Source organism: Halichoeres trimaculatus, unplaced genomic scaffold (genome assembly GCF_033239565.1).
Source record: "Halichoeres trimaculatus isolate MK-OKI-2021-1 unplaced genomic scaffold, fHalTri1.1 fHalTri1_scaffold_10, whole genome shotgun sequence".
Taxonomy (NCBI): domain Eukaryota; kingdom Metazoa; phylum Chordata; class Actinopteri; order Labriformes; family Labridae; genus Halichoeres; species Halichoeres trimaculatus.
In genome coordinates, this window is record NW_027437187.1 from 22529484 (window position 1) to 22550905 (window position 21422).

A 21422-nucleotide genomic window follows, 5' to 3' on the forward strand; every position below is an offset into this window, starting at 1 on the left:
TATGCGTATCCAAATTGTGTCAGTCTGGACCACAGTATACAATTTATTTAGAGTGTATGAATTTTAATTTGAATATTTTAATGTTCTGTGTATCTCTAATTTTTAAATATTTTACTTGATGTTTTATGATTCCAGGATCATTTTACTGTAAGTCTGTTGAGCTAATCATCACACCTTTGTGCAATCCTTTGGATTTCAGCCTTTTCAGTCCATGCTTTTGTCAGTACACTATTATCTTAAATATAAGGTTCATAGGAAAAAGCTCAAATTAGCTTGATTGAGGTTTAAACATAAAATCATCTGTTGTTAAGCATCAGTGCAAACAACCACCTTAAATTCTTTATCTTTCCAAGTTGCATTGTGTTCCAAATCATGTGTTCATGGTTGATACTCCAGCAGGAAGATGTAAGCACATTTGCTAATGCTAACTACTACAATATTGTGAAGTAGAAGCTAGGTAGGCTAAATGTATTTTCACAAAGGATGGTACTTAATGAAATTTAACTGTTTTTTTTTTAGTTTTTTTTTTAGTAAGGTGTCAGTACAGACCAGCACAAGGCTACTTTTCAAAGCGTATTTAAAGTTTTCTTTTAGTCCACAAAAATTAATCCGGATGGTACTTAATGAAATTTAACTGTTTTTCTTTTTTTTTTAGTAAGGTGTCAGTACTGACCAGCACAAGGCTACTTTTCAAAGCGTATTTAAAGTTTTCTTTTAGTCCACAAAAATTAATCCAGAAGCATGGCCTAAAGAAAAAATCGTGTCTTTTAACCTCAGGTTTCTAGCTTTGGTCCAGTCAGCCGTTAGGCAGTTATGCTAACAGCTACACTACAAGTCACCTAGCTGTGCTCACCTTATAGGTGTGCTTTCACAGCTTTACTGCGCAGCAAGGGCCTGCTCGTCAAGTTTGCTCTGTAAGTCTATAAAGTGTCCTCCTCCCGTGTGTTAGAAGATAACAGTTTCATTTCATAAAGACTAAATGCTGATAATTAACTGACTGCAGTAGAGATGACAAACATGTATACAGCCTCAGTACGTTTTAACGAAGGAGCAATTAGGGCTGAACATGTATTCTGCCAGTCTTTAGGTTAGTAAAGGGCCAGGAATAAGATTCAGAAATTCGAAAAATAATCAGTTTAGTTTAATTCCTGTAAAGGTTTCACCGGGTTTCACATGTAAAGTATGTAATGCTGTTTCAGTCTGTAGCTAGTAGGCTATGCTAGACGTCGTAGCACGCCAGAAGGCCAGACAAGACTCGGTGTAAGCAGCAGCAAGATACGACTTTTTCATATATTTGTACAGAAAAATACGATATTACTAAGAGAAGACAGGATTGATAACACTTAAATACTATTCTCTAGCTGTCTTGATTAAAATGCTATTTTCATTCTCTTCACCATATTGCACTCCATTTGTATTTCCTAATGTGAAGGAAGATGAGGAAAGCATTGCTGATGTCTCACAGTCACAGATAATGGACCTCGGGCCTCTGACATCAGTCTCAAACAGGGTGAGGACTCTTGCTCGACATTTTTTGATTTTTATTCAATTATTTACTTTTTGTCTTTAGTAGTATTTTACAGAAAAACTCTTAGGGAACACACATCTTTTGTCAATATAATACTTTGAATGACCTAAGTTGACATTTAACTGAAACCAAACCAACTTTTGCCTTTCTCTTGTGCTTGTAATGTCATGAATCAGTGTCCTTGTCAAACTGGAATAATACTAAAACAGCGCTAGACAATAAGAACATTATCAATTCAATGTACATCAATGAACACTTATTGTGGTTGAGCACTTCTGCTGATTGCACTTCCAGCCACTGGTCAATTATTTAGTTCCACAACAGTAGTGTTGTTAAGGCCCAGCTGGGCTGAAAGACATTGGGAGATAATTTGACCTGAATTAAATGCATTTTTGGCAGGGAGTGACATGATGTGGGCCAGTACTACTCAGACTTTGAAGGAGGAGTTATTAACAACCAGCAGGAGTTTGAAACTGTGAGCCTGTTTGTGCTTTGGTTTGTCTTACAACAATCGTGTATAGGTAGTTTAAAGAGGTACTACAATAAATCATTTTTATACTACTCGGGAACCAGAAGATAATGGCCAAAACAAAGGCTGTCAAATACTCATGTCAAGTTTTTTTTCCTGTATTTAGCTTTTTAAAATAAAATATTTTAGCCAAAGGACTGAAAAACCCAGTGAATAAATAAGAAAACAAGTAAAAAGCTAAGGTAAAATTGATTAGAAATACATCTAGTGCAACAAATACCACAAACTCATTTACCACTTCCTGCCTCTGAATTTGTTACGTAGCATTTCTTTTTAACATTTCACCCACTCTAGACAGAGGCTAAAACCTGTCACTGAAGCAACAGAGTATAGAGAAATCACACGATACAGCTCAAAGCTTTCCTGCTAAGACTTCAGCATCAGGCAGAAACAACAAACATGAAACTGCCGTATTGCAGTTTATTTGTCTGATGCACTTGTTGAACTGAAGTGAAATATCAGCTGTCAGGGTTAAATTGACAGCTTAACTGTTTACTTTTTATATCTCAAGTCCTTATTAGAGCCACAGCGGCTCTCTGGCTGTAAAGTAGTTTGTTTTTATTCAATGACAACCTCTGAGTTACTGGCAGATGATGAGATAAGTGAAAACATTCAGAGCATGCTGGTGCCACTCATTTGTATCCAGCCTGATAGAGTCAACCTCAGGGAGGGTGACTGTAAATATTTCAGCCATGTCTCACCGAAACATGAGCTGAGTCCTTTGTAGCTGTGTCACTGGAGGAGAGTGAGACTACATGCCTTCCAGTCAGCCCTTTACAGTACAGTTAGTTCATCGCATGTAACAGAATCACTGCTGGTATGCTGGGATCAGTGCTGGGATCAGTGCTGTGGTCGACTAGCAACAGGGTTATGGGATGATGGGCTCCAGCAGACGGGGACGATGTGATGGATGGGTCTGTTCACGCAGACAAATAAAGTGTGCAAGGAATGATTTGCTGTTTATGAGTAAAACAAAACCATGGCCTCACTGAAAGAGATGTCCTCAGAGCCGTTCTTGGCTCAGCGATGTGTAACAGTTCAAACTGAGATTTTAGATGTAATTTAATTAAAGTGCTGTTACTGTTAATCAGCAGTTGGTTAATCTGAAGTTTGAGGAACCATCATGACTGAACTCCACCATGTTGAATTGTTGACATCATTAAAATGACTTTTTTTTTATTGGTGTACCATTACAACCAATGATAGTTAACCTATCAATAAAACATACACATGAGATAATAATAAAAAAAAATACAATCATGAGGAAATAAAGGAGAGAGATAGGGACATAAAGAGAAGAAAACAGCCACACAAGATGAATGGATATAGCAGGATAAAAAATACAAAGTATATAGATAATGGCAGCTGAGAAATGTCGTTATGACAGATTATGGCGAAAGAAAAATGAAAGTTTATATAATTTGTATATGTTTCTGTGAAGATTTGGGGTTACAGCAAGAGATTTTGTATCCTTAAAAAGGCAAGTTAAACAATTTAAATTACACATACTCTTAGAAAGAAAAAGGGTAATAAAAGGTAAACATTAGCCTTAAGAAGCCTTAGCTAATGTGATAAAATTCAAAACGAATATAGGTAACCTTATATAATTACATATATAGAGCATTGATCTGTATTCAGAAAATAAAATCTTTCTCGTGATGTTGTAATTTTCCTTTTAATATGGTGCCACCTAGTGGCTAAAACAGTGAATTTCAGGGTAAGCGCAATGAGCTGTGAAGGAAATTATCTTTGTCAAAGTAGGCACTAGAAATAAAGACAGTAGAAAATAAACCAAATGACAGACTAGTAACAGACTGATGACTAAACATTTCCTGAATTGTTACGTTCTTCAAAACAAAGAAGAAAATATTATATCAATGGCCTTTTTAAAAAAACAACAACAACAACAACAACAACAACCTGTCCTTTATTTGACAGGACAGCTGAAGAGATTCAGGAAATGTTTTGAAGAAAAAGTTGTAAACATCATGTAGTAAAGAGTTGTAGCCTTGTTTTGGGGGGGACTCTGCTTTAACCTGTGAGCTTATTTATTTATTTATTTATTACAGAGACAGTGCATATTTATGAACATTTCAACACAGCATCCATGTAAATATGCCAGGGTTAGCCATAAGGCTGCAGGTAAGAGCAGAGTTCATAACAATAGAAAAGGATACAAATACAGATTGAAAAAATACATCTTGATATCATGAAACACAATAAGCTAAAATATTTTCACCTTATATAAAAGGTGAAAATTTTACTCAAAGTTCTGTTTAGATAAAGCGCTACTCCTGGGCTTGTACCACACAAAAGGTACAATACCAAAAATGTTGTTTTTGGATCATCTGAGGTGTGTCTTTCACAAAAAGCATTAAGCCAAAAGAACAAACAAACAAACAAAAAAAACAGCCAAATATAGATGAAGTAATGCAAATTAAGTCATCATCTTTATACTCTTGTTAAATCTGAGTATTGTTATAAATTTAACAGAATATTAAACAGCAATAAGCTGCATTTCAAATTAATATTTAATGGCTTATGTGGTGGTTTTGTGCCCAGTATTAGATGTAAGAAGTAACTCGTAGCCTGTGTGAGCAGTTATACGTCTGCAGCACATCCTCACTCTCCAGTGATTCATGGTGCATCTTATTTTCTGAGAGTATGTGATACTTTGTGCTCATTGAACATAAGTTCTGACGACGGAGGCTGTGTAACTGTGGAGACGGACCTGAGGGCATTAATCATGAATGCCAGCCTCTCACTTTATCTGTGTGATCATTAGGCCATACTTGAGCGTGATGATCACTCCGTGGAAATGAGCTCCTGGAGGCCGCTTCCATTATTCATACCTACATGAGCACAGTCTGCCCCCTATTCTTGGAAATGAGACTTAATGAAGGGCAGCCATATTTAGGCGCCGTGCTCTTGATATGTCACATACGCGGCTTGTCTTTGTTAGTGGTCTCATCTCCCAGTGCATCATCTGTAATGCCCTGTTTACCTGGTATCTTCAGGATTTGACCCGGTGGGATTCACATGTGTTTCTCATTAAGATGCTGATGATGAGGAGTGCTCCCCTTTGAGCTGAAGCCTGTTATTTGATGGACCTCTCTAAACCTGCACAAGAGCAGCAGCAAAATTTCTGCTTATGGCTTTTATATTTGAAGTACTTTTACTGTTCTAAAAGGAGAAATGTTCTGCGCTTTCATTGTTTTAATATCTGTAGTTGCTGATAATTGACCTGAATCAGGAACATACTTCAGAAGGATCGCTTGTTTCAGGTGCCTATTGATGGTGTGCTGGTCCTTGGTTTCAAGTAGCCCCACAATGATGAAATTACTTTCACGTTCTTTTTTCTTTACCATGTTTTGAAAGACACTCAGGTCCCTTTGGTTAACATACACACCCAAGAGGCTGAAACACATCCCAACTGCACTGTGTATAAAAGCTTCTTGTTGGTAGTTTCAAAGTTTAGCCTATTAGATCAGGTCTGCTCCTCTGCTGCAGGAGTAAGTGCAGATAATTGGCTGGCAGCGTGTGATCGGTTGTGGTGTGAGGGCTTGATGACGCTGCGTACAGATAATTGGTCTCTCAGGCACTGGGCTTAAAAAAAAAAAAAACTGTACGAATTAACGAGTGAAAAAAAGTGTTTGGAAGAAAATGTGTGGTAATTTTCAGTCAGTGATAAAGGGACCACATTGTTACACAGCATCTTACATAATGTTCACAGCCACCGTTCATTGATTCATTTGGATTAAATGTTTAAATTAACACTTATCATTTCCTCTCTGAGCAGAAATGTATAAACCTGCTCATCCTTGAAGCCCACGTAGAATATGCAGAGGTGCTCTTTGAACATTGCTCTTCCACCTTAAAGGACTGAGGATGACCTTTTGAAGCCGGCAGCTGAATCAATTTTACTGCACTAAACGACTGAATCCATTGTCGGTGTTTCTGCTCTTTTGGCTTCCGAGACCAGTTTATTCCCTCTGCAATATCAGTAAGAAACAGCAGCCTCACTGTTTTTGTCTCCATCTAAATACCAGATAATGATGCCATTAATAATTAACACTGAGCTATAAAATTGCCTTGTTTCTGTGATGAACCAAAGCTGAGAATCTCCCCCGTAGAAACCAGCAGCTGCACTCAGTGTTGGCAGTTTCATCATTTGTGAAACCTGCTCTTGACGTAATTGAGAAGGAGTTATTTCGGGTTCATAGGTTTCTTAATTAAAGGTGTTCAGTCCTCCGACAGATGGAACCATTATCTCCGCAGGGTGCATATGAATCAGCTGTACAGCCTCAGATATCGTAATGAGTCCATCCGTCGCTTTGCGGGGAGCAGATCAGGATGTGCAACAGCCTCGTGCTACTTGTGTTTCAGGATGATAGGAGTCATGTTGATCTTGTTCCCAAAAAACATCCAGACTATCAAGGAAACCTGTTTTTGTTGTTGTTGTTGTTGTTCTTTATGTTTCATCTCCTAATGAATCAGCTGGCCTTAATCCTATGCCCCTAATAGAGAGTAACAATAACTGACCTCAGTGCTAGCTCAGGTGTATGTCATTTGAGTCATGGGACTTCATAGCTGAGTGATTAATTCCTGTCATGGGTCTGAGATGCTGGCAGGTTGCAATTTGCAGTTGAATCAGTTTTGGTCCGAGCATATAATTACCTCCACAAGGAGGTTATGTTTTTGTCTGTCAGTTTGTTTGTCTGTGAACAACATGACTCAAACAAACATATCGTGATGAAATTTTCAGGAAATGTTCAAAATAGGATAAGGAAGAAGTGATTAAATTTTGGAGGTGATCCAGATCAACGTCTGGATCTTTTTAAGGATTCTTTATCATTATGAGGTAGAGCTGTTTTCACCATATGTGTATATACCTCATCTAGAGCTGAAACGATACCTCGAATTATTCGAGGTACTTGATTACAAAAAATACTCTAGTAATTTTCTCTGCCTCGAGGAATCGTTTAATTTTAAAAAAGATCAAATAGTATTTCAAATAGAGCTAAGGCCATATTAAGAGAGTTTTCAGACCCCTCAAGCTACCTCTTATACAAAATAGCAACTAGCAACAAATCTAGCTTCTTTTCTGGAGTTTGAAGACTAGGGATGGGTACCAAATTAGGTACTTTTATAGGTACCGACCGAATTCTGTCAAAAGTACCGAGTGATGGTTCATGTAAAATCAAAAGGTACCATGTTTAGGTACCTAAATGCATCCTTGTGATTGTGAGGGAGTGGAAGGGTAGCCAATTTTCCATGCTGGACATGAACACAGCATTACAAGGTTATTTAATGAAGAATAAATATGTGTAGTCAAAAAAACCACATGTATTTTATTTCTAAATAAATTGTTATTTTTTACCACATAAACACAAAAAAGTACCGAAAATTGGTACTGCTGAGTACCGGTACCGATTGCCAGGTATCGGGCATCGGTATCGTATCGTTTCAAATGTGAAAGGTATCCATCCCTATTGGAGACTAATGGGTCATTCTACGAAACTGGTGCCATTTGGGTCTACAACATTTGATGAGATGTACAAGGCAGAAAAAATGTGTCAAAGTGTGTTTACAAATTTTGGAGCTACCAAAGCAAGTGCTCTTATTGACATGCTGTATCAGAAAATTCTATTTCTTAAAGAGAAAAATTTTCATTCGAAAAATAACTGCTCTTTAACTAAACAAAAATGTATTTTATCCGATTACTCGATTAATCGATGGGATATTCAGTAGAATACTTGAATACTAAAATATTCGATAGCTGCAGCCCTAAACTCCACCATAAATTGTCAGATTGCTTTGCAAAACAATACAAGACAAGGTCGCCATAATTTCTGACAGATGAAAAAGTACGATCCAGATCCTGCCAATATTCTAGATACTAAGATCTGGAATATGAAATAAATACTGGTTCATCATAATTTTCAACACTGTCAGGTAACAAATTATTGTACAAAACTGCAACTAACACCAAACTGTAGCAGACAGTCTGCTGAAAGGGAGTATAACATTAAAATAGGAGTAAAGTGTTGTGTCACATTCACATTATGCTTGGCGAAGGTCTGCGCTCTCTGAGTGCTTTTCTAGTTAGGTCATATTTTTGATGCTGTAGTCGTGACTCATTTTTAAAATTGAACAGTCCAGCCTTTGTGAGTGTTAAAAATTGGTATTCAGTCAAACGGCTTGAGGAGGATTTTCCTTTAGTTTTTAGCAGAGATGTCACAATTTCCTCCTCTATTCCCTACATGTATTGTGCAATTAAACTTTCTGTGGTAAGAAGAGTTATTTTTTTTTCCCACTTCCAGCTTCTTATACAAGTTTTGTATCAATTTATTTGATTTATATCGTTAGGAGGTGACTTCACATCAGCCTGTCTGCACAGGAAGACCTGAGACATGAATTACATGGATACAGCACGTATAAATAACTGCAGCACAGTGAAGCATCGCCACCTTGGCTCGGATTCAGCACCACACCGCCTTGTCATTTCACACTCAGCTGGAGCTCAAATCAAGGCTAATTTGCGATGAAAGGGAATCTGTAGAGAATAAAGCTCTATTTATTATTCCTCCTGGCTTTTTTGCCACTGGAACCATAGGCCCCCCACGCTCTCTCTCCTTTCCCCCCTCTCCAATTGCCTTTGATTGCCTGCAACAAAGAGCGCCCATCTCTGCTCCTGCAGTAATGATTGGTCTTTGTAGTTTTACCCACATATACTCTGAATAAAAAAACGATGAAATCAATCAGTTTGTAAAGCATTGGCTGTGTGAACCTTTGACAATAGGAAGCAGTGTGATTTCTTGTCCTTAGTGATATTAGTCTGTAATGATAGCAGGTTATTCTGGTACTAATGGCTAAGTTTAACACATAAACTCAAACACAAATATCTAACTCATTGCATGTATTGAGTGTTTTCTGTATTTAGTTTGTGAATCACCTCTTTTGAGACGTCAACACTTGCCTCATTTAGATAAAATAGTCAAAAAGCACTACATAAAGAATAGTCCACCATGTTGCCCTTCATAACCCCACATTTATTCCTCCTTGCTCCTGAAATGGTCACTTAATCTCCTCACACTAATTTTCCCCACCCTCCGTTTTCTGTGCAGTTTCCTGTCGCTGCATGTTCAGCTTAGGCAAACCTCTCTCTGCTCAATGTGATTTAGGTCGACACTTTTGGAAAGCTCACTGAGAAAGGTGCCTTTCTGTTGATGCAGCTCTTCCTCACATTCATAACGGCTTCCCTTTTCAAGGCGAGTGCGAGGCAGATCTGTGCCAGCTGTCTTTGGACATGGATGCTGTCAGGTCGTCCGCACACGTGACTGCAGACCATTAGCCTTGCCCTGGGAGATGGAATCTGGGGCGGCGATGTTGAAACAATGCAGTCTGGGTAAGTGACCCCTCTCACTCCTGCCAATCACCCCTTAAAATCTGGTTAAAGAGACGCGTGGCTATACGTGTGATTCAGAGAACAAATCCAAAGAAAACTGTGGACCTCTAACATTTTAATCTGCTTAATTTCCTGACAGATTGAATTCCAACCAGTGTGCTCTGATGTTCGAAACCCTCTGAGAGCCCATAGGTCAGTCAGAAACTGTCTGAAAGTAAAACTGCAGCTGCAAAAATGTTGAAATTTTTATTCATAATCACAGGAGTAAGTTTGAAGAAAAGCAGATTTATTTTTCTTGTTTCTGTCTTTCAAAGGGAACAAGGAAAACAAAACTGCTTTCATGAGTTGCCACATATGAACCACAAGGCCAATTTTTACTCCATCTTAGAAAAGTAAAGAAGATTTCATTACACCTGTAGATGGCAGTATGATTTTTTTTTCTGTCCGTATGCAGCGAATTCCTCCAGGCTGACAGAAAAGAGCAGTGCCACTTTGGAACTCTCACTCAATTCATTTTTGTTTTTGAGCATTGACTTACAGAATTTCCCAATCGTCCTGATCTTCATCAATGCAAAGGCATCTCTACCCATATTTCCGTTAAGTTAAAAAATTCTGCATCACTTTCAATGATCACTTCTTCAGTCATCATAGTCTGTGCCGGGCATGTAGGTCATGCCGCCATACATCTGTTGTCTCATTTGTCTACAGATGTGTAAACATTGACTGGCTCATAAAGGAAAAAAAAAAAAACAGCACAAAGACCAACCGTACCCACAAAGCTTTCTGGGAAATGTGATTTGAAACTGAGCTGGTACTTTCTCTGCACTTCTGCAAAAGCAAGAACTGAACTTTCTGTGCAGCAGAGGAGAAGTACTGAAAATTACATCCTGCCTTGCAAACAATAAATCGTATAATTCCTCCGGGAAGTGAGCTGCCTTTGAGTGCTCCAGCTCGACTCACCCTGTAATTGGTCCAACTGCGATATAAATCAGATAACAACCTTTCTTTTTTCCGTCTTTGATGCCTAATTGAGACTCAGAGAGTGCTATTTCATAGATTTCTCTTCATTGACATCATTTCCCTTGTGTCTAACTCTTTGAAAGGGCTTTTGTCTCCCATTTCAAGGTGGTTCGACACATGTCGCTCAACGTAAACTCGAAAAAACGTCAGTGTAACAATAGAGCAAAGGCTTGTGTTATAAAATTATGACAGTGAGAAAATTGAACTGTACAAAAAAAACCTGACAAGAAAAGAACCCACAGTCATTTTTCATCAAACAAAGATAACCACATTTATTTTTAAAGTATAAAATTTCACACTATAAAGGCCACTTTTCAGGGTAAATCGACAACCTTCTTGTAAGATTTACACAGAAATACCTTGTCCCTCTCTGCTGGTCTAAAACATACTGTCCAGTTCTGTGGCAAAATAAAAGAATTGTTCTACTCCACCACAGAAAGTAGTTGGCAAGATCTGAATAATTTACTCAATACAGGAAAATGGCAGGAGAGTAAGAATTCCTGATTTCTACATCCCACAGAGGAGCAGGTATTCTGAACTTTCTCTCTCTTTTTATCAAACCGGCTTACAGGCACAGCTTGATGTTACAGGCACTGTTTGCCTTCGAATGGGAGACTTTAAAAAAAAAAAGGAATCTGCAGTTGACATTCTTTACAATGGCACCAGTCAGGCCACGAAGAGCATCCCCATAGAGAGAGAGAGCGTCCTCTGTTATGTACGAGCAGAGCGACACGTACTGCAGACCTCGCTGTCAGACGCCGTTTGGCTCACTGCAGATCTGCTGAGGTGTCCTTACTTTCACATTCCTACTCACTAACTGTGACGTGGTGCCCACTGAGGTAGAACAGTTGTACCAAAAGATTTATTTATAAAGTATACAAATGAGTAACAGTCACATCAATAAACTTAAGAGTGGAGTCATGGGGGTCAGGGAGGGAGATAATAACATCACATTTCACCCACATTTTCAGCACAACAATATGTAGACCACTGACATGTCTGGATGTCTGAAATACTCCCGTCCAGCTCAAACTACTCCTGCAATTATTTCCCTTTCAGGCAAAATGGCGTATTTCACAGATACTTAAACTGTATTATTGCATCTACAAGCCAGTGGGAACAATTCAGTTGTGAGATCACCCGCTCTGGTGATCTCAGCATGTGACATCTATCCTTTCCCACTCGCACACATGCTATTCAAGAGTGCAAACAAAAAAAGAAAGAGAAGTCAACAAAAGAGAACCGAAGCAGACACTCGTCATGTCAGAGAGGGCACATTTCCCGTACGGAGAGTTCATGTTCGTCGAAACCCCGTGCACATTAAAGAGAAATCTGTGACATCCCTTTTTGAAGGCTCCTGTCTCCCCTGAAGGCTGGAATGGGCAAAGCGAGCTGACTGGCTCCCGGCAGGGTGGGCAAGGCTAGGCTGGGCTGTGAGGTTGCGGCTGGACACCCAGCTCACTGTGTGGACTAGGACCAGCTGCTGTCCATCAAACCTCCCGTTCCCTTGCGGCTGATGATACTTTCTGTGGACTTTAGGAGCCTTTCTAAGCAGGGAGCATTGATTTTCCCAGGCGGAGGGCCTCTGGGCACCGAGTCTTTCTTAGTGTGGCTGTCTGTGCTGGAGGACACAGCGTTGTCCTGCGTTAGGTCTCTGTCTCTGGGGGACTGAAGGTGCCTGGGTCCTGCCTGTGCCTGCTCTGCTGTTGGGGAGCAGATGGGTGACGTGTGGAGCCATTTCAGGTTACTGGCGGAGTACGCTCCAGGAGGAGTGAGGTCTGTGACTCTCAGGGCTTTGGCGCCGGATGGAGGCTCACTGATGGTGACTGGGCTCTCAGCTGCAGTGGCGGTCACTGGAGATTGCTGTTGGGAGAAACAGTCAGATTTAATCTATGGTTCACTTTTGATCAGTAAAACACAAAAAGAGTGATTTGTTGTAAGGGCACAATGGGTTTACTCATGTTCTCTACACACAGCTTAGAGACCAGTGAGTTTCAGAAACTGAAGATTCAGGATAGGTACCGAATTAGGTACTTCTATTGGTCAGACCGAATTCTGTCAAAAATACCAGGTACCAATTTGCATAATATCAAAAGATACCATGTTTAGGTACCTAAATGCATCCTTGTGACTGTGAGGGAGTGAAAGAGTAGGCGATTTTCCATGCTGGAGATGAACACAGCATTACAAGGTTGATGATGAAGAATAAATATGTTAAGTTGAAAAAATATATATTATTGTTCAACAAACTGATATTTTTTACCACATAAACACAAAAAAGTACCGAAAATTGGTACTGTTGAGCACCGATACTGATTGCCAGACACCATGCATTAGTACTGCATCATTTCAACAGTGAAAGGTACCCATCCCTACTGAAGACAACACATGAACAGCTCCAACCAAAACTAAGATTATCCCATTTAAGAAACAAGCTCTATTTGAGTCCTTCTCAGCTCTGTGGGGGAAATATCAAACGATTTAGTGTCTTAGCTAAATAATTTGATATTTCTAAGTCTAATTTGCCCAAAGCAAGTTTGATGAAAGCAAAAACACTTAGTCAAAACAGTAAAGGCTGTAAGGCCAAAACAATAAGCTTTAGGAGGCTAAAACACACAGTAGGGCCAAGAACTGAGGAATAGAGATAATCTGTGGATTTGTAAACATAAGCAATCTCCTTTCCTTCATAAATAGTGATTTCTTTTTCTTGTTAATCTATAAGTAATGGTTACAGTAGCTTTAAATACTGTCATAAACAGTTATAAAGTGGAAACAGCTAGCTTAGGTGACTAAAAGAGAATAAACAACATGACATTCCTGTTATTGGAAGGGTGTGTCAGGATTAGCCACAGAAATAAATCCTCTCCAATGAAATGCGATGGAATGTTCCAGAGCATTGTGACCTTTCTTATCCCCTTAGCGACACTCCTCCAACATTACCTTTTCTCCTCTGTCATTGTTCTTAGTGAACCTGAGACTGCAGTAATACCCCTGCAAAAATAGCTTTTAATCCTCTCTTCCCTGGCCCCACACCTGTAATTAAATAATAATAGATATTTTGGGCCCGCTTTCACCGCGTCCTCACCATATGTTCTTGGCAGCAGACGTTGTGTAACCCACGAGTTCTTAAGCAACACTTCTGCTTTCCTGCAACTTTACCTTCAGTTTCTTGGTGGGAACAGCTTCCTCCGTCTCCGGGTCAGATAGTTGGTCTTGGAGTTTTATGTTAGGGAACCAGCTCTTCAGCATTTCCTCCATTTTCAGAATGATATTGATGTATTTCTCCCTAAAGAAGTGGCAGAGAGAGTGAGAAAAGAGTGTGAGGGAAAGATTTAGTCAAGTTAAATCTCCACAAAAATCTTGCCCACCTCCTCTCTAAATCTTATCTCTCCATCAAGCTCACACAGGAAATATGCAATCTTGAGCAGCGGGTGAACACACACTCACTTAGCAACGCTTGTACTCAATGAGCGTGTGTGTGTGTGTGGATGGAGAGGGGGGTGGAGTACATTTCTCACATGTTTGGAGCTCACACGTGGCCTGATGTATAATAGTTCTACTAGCCTCTAAATATAAACATCAAATCCACAGCCGTCTCTGAAAGCGTCACCGTGAAAATAAACCTGTCATGGTGACGCAGTTCTGGTTAGAGGTTGACAGCGTAAAGCGGCGTCCCATTAACTCCCACCCTTCAAAACCAGATGGTGGGTAGGGATTAGAGTGTGTCATATGATCAGGACCTTCCTGCTATACTCCATTCAGGGCATGTTAAATTCATGTGAAAGATTATCCGCAACAGTGACTGCTAAAAAAGTCACTTTGATCCTATCTACCATTGTGTGGCTGCAGGGGCTGCCAGCTGGCAACACAGAGCAGGCACAGGGAGCAGCGGAGAGGAGGGGGGGTGAGTCCACCTTCCAGCCTCTTCCTCGCAGTCTGCAGGGAGTCTGCCACACCCACTCTTTGTCTCCCATATGAAGGCAGCAGCTGGTGGGTGAGGACTCCAATTAGTCTGTGCCATCTCAGCAGCATTTAATCTTATATATCAGCAAACCTCGATATAAAGACGGGCTCTTTTCTTTCCCCTTTAACGGACACGTAGTGGGGCACACAAAGCTGCCGTCTTCACCATCTATAATCATTTTAAGCAAGTAGTGTTCACATAATTCACTATACTTCTAACAATCAGGTTGTCAAAATTTTATCTTTTATTCTTTTTTTTGTCAGGAGAGACTATTTCAATAAGTGACCTTCTGTTGTCTTTAAAATGTACTTTCCTTGACGAGCACATTCAGTCTCAATAAAAGAGCCTATTTCAGTAATAGCATACCATATGTAAATTTTAAACCCTGTCTTATATGTTGGCTTCCTTTGTTTGATTGAAACTGAACTGCTTTGTCTTTAATTATGCAAAATAAGGTGCTCCAGACCCTGAAAGTAGCAGCTGTTTGCTATAAAATAATGAAAATCAAAATGAAAAACATCTAAATAATCTCTAAATTATCATAATACAGAGAAAAAGCATTTCTCTCTCTAAGGGGTGATATCATACGCCATTATACTGTCTGCCTGAGTAGCTCTCAACTGGCCAGACACCAATGTGCTGCTCTCATAGAAGAGCTTGATACATTTTTAACAAGATGCAGCCTAAAGTGCGAGCCAGCCATCACGGCAGAAAATTTGATGAAGACCACTTTGACCCACATAAGAGAGAAAAATGTCCCCTGCATCATCTAAATGTTGACCAGTCATTTTAGACGAGAGAGAGCTCTGAAGCAGCCCAGGTATAATTCAGGAAATACACCTTGAAGTGTAAGGTGAAAGACGTTAACTCTTTCTTACTTAACAGCGTAGGGGCATGAAGAGGACACTTACCCCATGCAAGGGTTCTGCAGGACTCCCATGATCCTCTGAATCCGGTCCATGGCCACACTCTCCTGGAAACTGCTGAGTCCTGCAAAAGAGGAAGCTTGTACTATGAGCTGCTTGAACTCTGTTGAGTCTGCAAAGCAGATGGGTTGTGTGAAATGTGTGTATGAGGGGAGGGGGGGCTACAGACTCTGTTCCTCTAAGGCCAGGAAGTGATGGGTCACTTGAGGTCTAGCATTGACAAAGATCCCAAAATGAAGTAGTTTAAGAGCTGTCTCTGACATGGCACTATCTCTAATGCCTTTCTCAGAGACAGCAGCTTATTTATGGACACTGTGTTCTCGGTTGCCTTGGCCAAGCTGCTCTTCTACAAGTTGTTCTCATTAAAATAAAAAGATTAATGTGTTTTTTTAAATAATTATTATTATTCTTTGAGTGGACTTCTAAAAACAATGTAGTTTTTCAGTGAACCTTCACCTAAATTGAGCTCTACTAAAAGATAGACTCGGCTCACACACAGGAAATGCTTGTGGTCATTTGATAGATGACAGCAGTGTATGACAGATATACCGCTCTTAAATCTCACACAGTCAAGAAAAGGAGGGCATGCTGTCTTTACAGTCTTTTGTTTTTCTCTGACACACAAGTAAGGAGAACATGATGAAATAGGTGAGGTTGTTTTCAGAGACAAAAAGCAAAAATTGAATCATCTTACGTTCTCTGTACCTCCCTGAACGAAGGCCGTGCAGAATCGACGACAGCGGGTGAATGTAGCACTGTAGCTCCATGCACTGAAATCAATCAGGTAAAAAAGGCAGTTATGTGTCTGTCAGAATATGTGCAGACATTGCTCAACAGTTAACTCCTGCTGCTTTGTTGATTGGCTTGGTTCTGCTTGTGATGGGATGACTCAAGTTCTTTAGAAGCATGACTAACTCTTCCTATAGAGCTATAGGGCACAGACATTTGTACGGGAAATGTCATCCATGACACATCTGCAAAACCAGCAGGGGAGTCGATGTAGGCAACAGGGCATGCTCCAGTTTCACTCAACATCGTAAACCATCTCAAGACATTGCTCGGAGATGCTCACCTTACGACTGAAAAGCCTTTTCTTCTCTGAAGTGTTGGAAATGAGCTGCCGTTCTTCCTCGGTGAAGCTGTGAGGCCTCTTCAGTGCTTGCTGAGCGTGCTTGCCATTTGTTTTTCCTCCTTGTTGTGTTTTATACAGTCCAATGGAGCTGTCCCATGTCTCTGTGCAGCCAGGGGGAGATCCCCGGCTGGAGGCCTCCCTGACCTCGCTCCAGTTGCTGTCGCCCTCCTTCACCTCGCTACCCCGGCGGCAGCTGCTGTCAGACGGGCCCAGGTGTGAGGGGGTGGTGCTGGGGGATTGGGGAGCGACTGTCTGGCTGTGCATTCTGGGACAGTCAGACTCCCGTTCGCTCTCATTGTCCTCATTGTCACTAGCCAGCCAGTCAATGGAGTTGTCCGAATCTGTAGCAGACATCCTCGGCTGCAGGCTCTAACTAGCACTGACCATCACTGACCTGGCAGACAGAGAGTAATGGTTATGATAATAATACACGGTGCAAGAGATATTAAAGGAAAAACAAGTGAAACTAAAACAAACAACAAAGCATCTTCCTAGATGAAAAACACTGCAGGCTAGTTCAGTTTATAAAACTACACAAACAGCATTTCAAGCCCAGCAGACATGAATAAAGGCAGAGGCTGAGCAGAGCAGATGGTGGCAGTGAGACCACAGTTGTTGAGACCACAATGACCTGTTTGTTTTGCAGCTGTAACACCTGAGCCAGTAAACACAGACCAGCCACCATCAAAAGCAAACACCAAACATTTGAGTCTCCACAGTGATCCACAAAGCACTCAGGGACGCAAATCTTAGCCTGTCAGAATTATTGTCACCATAAATTTCCACATGATGTCGTCACACAAGAGCCAGTTTCTACATTTTACAGTCTTCATCTCCAGCACTTTTACCCTGAAGTGAGGCCCGGCCAGCTGCCACCACCAAAATCATTCAAAAACATTGTAAGCTTGTTTATTCAATGGGAGCGGGGGTCTGCCTCCATGACGACCGGCCCCTCAGACTACCCATCAATACAAGTGACACTTGTGTGGAGAAAAAAGGATTTTGCAAAATAAGAGCCTGGCACTTTGTACATGAGACAAAGGATGCCTCATAAATGAAAAGTCCAAACCAACGCTCTCCACAGACGCCTGATTACTTGTGGGATCTTTACATCCTTCAAAACATGTTCCTCTGTGATTAGTACATACAGGAAGTGAGAACAGCATTTCAGCACCGGGACTTTTTGGGGTTTTTGGTGTTTAAGTGGTTCACCCTATCATGCCGCTTATCTGAGGTGCAATTAGAGGGCAGGGAGAGTCAACTGCTCTCTTTGTCTCAGGACAACCATCTACTGATCTTATTGTTACAGAAGAGGGAGGAGCAGAGATTTACTGATGTGACAAGCTTTAAAACGAGCAAAACACTCGAATGATTCCACTTGAAAGCAGTTTTAATATGGCTCAGACCCTCGTGGACCTTTACTGGTGACTTAAAACTACCAGCTTCGAGTTATAAGATATGAACATTCAAGATGTCGGGCAACAAAAAATATGAAGAAGCTTATGTTTTCTACTCTTTAATATTTAATCCAATGATGCTGTGGCGATTGCAGCTACACCGAACAAGGACGAGCAAAACACGGAGGTCAGTTATGTGTAACCAAATATACAACTGTACTCCGTATGTAAACATTGCACCCTTGGTAATTGAATGTTCACTTAATAGTCAATATAACTGTAGTACAGTTACCTAGCATCATATTACTCAACACATTTTATGTAATAGCTAATACATCTGGAACAAACACACAGTGTACTTTCTCATTCTTTTTCCATCCTGAAGTCTAAAAAGTTATCTATGGGCCTTTCTTTATCTATCTGTATCTGTCTGTATCATTTCAACCACCATGCTCCTTTCAGAACTAGCTTACCATTACATAAAAAAAATAAACTAACAGTTTTTCAGTATTAAAAACAAGTATAACATTTAACATAAGATTAAATGTAGCTGGAGCATTATGAGAAAAAGTAAGCAATCTGTCTAAATTCTGCTGTAAACACCATAATCATGACGTACTACACTCGCTCAACATCCACTTGTCCTGGGCCTTTGAATGCACCTCATAGGCCTGCTGTCTGACAGAGTTATAGACCAACAAATTAAATAAATGTTAAAGCCCTGATAAGAGCTGCCTCTTTCTCTTGTATTCAAAAATTAGACATTTCTTTGATAAAACAACACGACCAGCAGTCAGCCCTTGTGGTCCCCGTGTACCTGTGTAGGTGGGGCACACGAACAGAGATGCCGAGTACCACACACATACAGGCTAGGCTTTAATTTACAAGAGAAAAACTCCTGATGAATGCGAAAATACCTTCAGTCAGTGTTCAAATAAGCTTCTCTGGTTTAAAATATCTAAGTGAATGATCCACTCCATCAGTCTGTAGATGCAGGCTGCTGATCAGTTTGGTAACAGACACAATGGACTTCCTCATAGAAAATTTGGTAGCATGCAGTGTTAGATTATATAAAACCTGAACCCCAGGTTGTAGAAACTATCACCAAACACTTTCGTCCGCTGGGTTGTACACTTTATCTTTCAATACGAAGTGTTGAGGCTATATCTGCGAGCATCGTATTAGGATCAGATTCCGGAGGATGATTTTAAAAATACGGGAGTAATTCACTCACACAGGACTTTACTCATAATAATGATCAGGGGTGTTTCTAAGAATAGTGTGACTATGAAGACGAAGCTGTGGTTACGTACCTTCCTAGGATGCAGCGGCCGGTTAAACTCCTCGGGTGCTCGGCGGTAGATCCAGTAGGACTGTTGGGCAGAGAGCAGCTGATGTGTCGGACGTGCGGCGTGTGAGTGAGGGGGTTGGTACAGCCAGTGATCAGCCCGTGTTGCTTCTCCCAAGGCAACGTGTCTGAGAGGGCGGGACTTGCGCGTACAAGCTCTCCCATTGGCTCCTCAAGCGAACTCGTCTGACAAATAGGCTTCTTGTCTGTGTGCAGCTGCGGAGCAATAGGCGAGGCCGGTTTACATATGCAAATGACATGGAAATGACACAAACACGTGGACACGCGGATCAGTTACATTTTCAGCAGCTGGGCGAAAAGTCAGTCCAGGGCTAGTTTTGGTCATTCTGCAGGCATTCTTCATTATATCATCGCGATGATGATGATGATGCCTGACTTGTGGCATGTCAGAGAGCAGCTGAGTAGAGCGGCATGGTCAAGGCGCACTCAGCAGTTTCAGGAGCAGCTGTCTAACATGCAACCGTTCATGTAAGAGTTTGCTCAAGGACACTTCAGCAAACTATATTTGAACACGGATTGTCTGGTTATCTGGTCCCAACAGTCTTTAACCCTTTAGCTAAGTGGTGAAGCAGTTCACATTAACCTGAGTAAAAATAAACACCATGTAAAAAAAAAAAAAAAAAAAAAAAAAAAACATTCAAAAACTAAGTTGAGTTTAATTTACTGTTTGAGTTATATAACTGTCTTATTAGGAAGTTATTTTTAACTCATTCACCAGAGCAATAAAAAAGTATTTTGCTGAAGAAATGATAAAATAAATCATATTAAATTTTTTTTTTTTAATAAAAAAAACTGACTTTATTTATGATGCGTTGAACTACCAAAAAGCATTCATAGCACTTAGTAAGAGAGAGTCTTGGCCACCTCCAGCCATACTGCTTGTGTGAATGCGTCAACAATAGTGATTTGATAATATTACGTAAGTCTGTATATGTACTTGTTGTTTTACTGTCTTCACATAGTTATATCAGTCAGTGATCATGAGTTGACTTCATGACTCAGTCGTGTAATGGTTCTATAATTTTATCTGAAAACAAAGGGTCATAAAGCGTCTAGGTCTCCATGTGCTATCTGGCTTGCATGCGAAAGATACTATTAACTTCCCCAACAGGGGCAAATTCATTGACTTGCTGACTGATAAATCGATTGATTAAATTATAGAATTAACTGGCTACTGAACTTTGTATCCACCAGCGTTGTACAGTAGTTCTTTCTCATGCTTAAAAACCAAAGACTGTACAATAAATGGACACAGGCTGTTTTCGAATTCGCCTACTACATACTGCTTATAAAAGTAGTATGTAGTAGCAGTGTGTGGTATGACTGTTCAGTTGGGTTAATTTATGTAGTATGCTACGCTGGTCTTCAGTTCGAAGAAAACAGAAGTTGGCTACGGCTGACTTTTTTTCCCCAAAAAACTTTATTGAAAATGTACAAAATAAGCAAACTACAAGTAACTTATCTACAAATATATTGCCAGGGAGAGCATATCATATTAACTTTCAGTGGTGGAGATGATGAGGATTTAAAGATAAAAAAGAAATGGCTCTTACATTTATATTCCTCTGCTACTCCGGTTGTTGTTGCTCCGCTCTCTGCCATTTTCACTTCTGATATGGGACCAGGCACGTTGCATTGTGGGTAACAGAAGGAGAAGCAGACTGGTCCGATGCATACTGTGGATTTTTCCAGTACGTAATCAGGGTATTTTTCACATACTACAACTCTGACATTTGTTCGCATACTGCATACTGCATACTGCATACTGCATACTACATTTTGGTCAAATCAGTACGCACTGCTAGTATAGTATGCGAATTCTAAAACGGCCATAGTCTCTGTGGTGTCACTTGTCTGTTCCTGAAACAGAGTTTTCAAGCAAATCGTCAACAGGGGCCATATTGGAAATTGGGTGGGCTTTGAGCCTCAACGCTGACAGCTATATGGCACCTGCCTGTCAGTCAGTTGAGCTGTGCCTCTGATTGGGCGAACTTGTTATGTCTTTAAAACTGCTGAGTTAGAAAGAAAAAATCACCCCTGTACAGTGTGTGGCAACTGAGAAATAAGCTACTCAGACAAGAGACTTTTACTTTTGTACCAGGCTGGAAACATGTTTTATTTTTGCTGTAAATACCTTTTTATGGCTTGG

At 40.4% G+C, this 21422-nt stretch overlaps 1 protein-coding gene and 1 long non-coding RNA gene across 3 annotated transcripts; one reads left to right on the plus strand and one right to left on the minus strand.

The window, feature by feature from the left end:
- The first annotated feature begins 830 nt into the window (after window positions 1-830).
- On the plus strand, window positions 831-9834 carry LOC141796004 (uncharacterized). 2 transcript variants are annotated; one of them, XR_012598856.1, is made up of 5 exons: window positions 831-914; window positions 1433-1510; window positions 9329-9465; window positions 9605-9657; window positions 9780-9834. It is a non-coding gene; the product is annotated as an uncharacterized LOC141796004 (long non-coding RNA). The 2 variants fall into 2 exon arrangements; XR_012598857.1 differs by lacking the exons at window positions 9329-9465; window positions 9605-9657; window positions 9780-9834 and adding an exon at window positions 8427-8486.
- Window positions 9835-10735: 901 nt separating this feature from the next.
- On the minus strand, window positions 10736-19362 carry ciartb (circadian associated repressor of transcription b). Its single transcript, XM_074676854.1, has 6 exons — window positions 19218-19362; window positions 16448-16901; window positions 16070-16145; window positions 15361-15439; window positions 13645-13771; window positions 10736-12348 (listed from the first exon to the last, which is right to left on the minus strand). Exons 2-6 carry the CDS (start codon window positions 16859-16861, stop codon window positions 11956-11958), a joined length of 1089 nt encoding a protein of 362 aa, XP_074532955.1. The 5' UTR covers window positions 16862-16901; window positions 19218-19362; the 3' UTR covers window positions 10736-11955.
- Between the last annotated feature and the right edge of the window lie 2060 nt (window positions 19363-21422).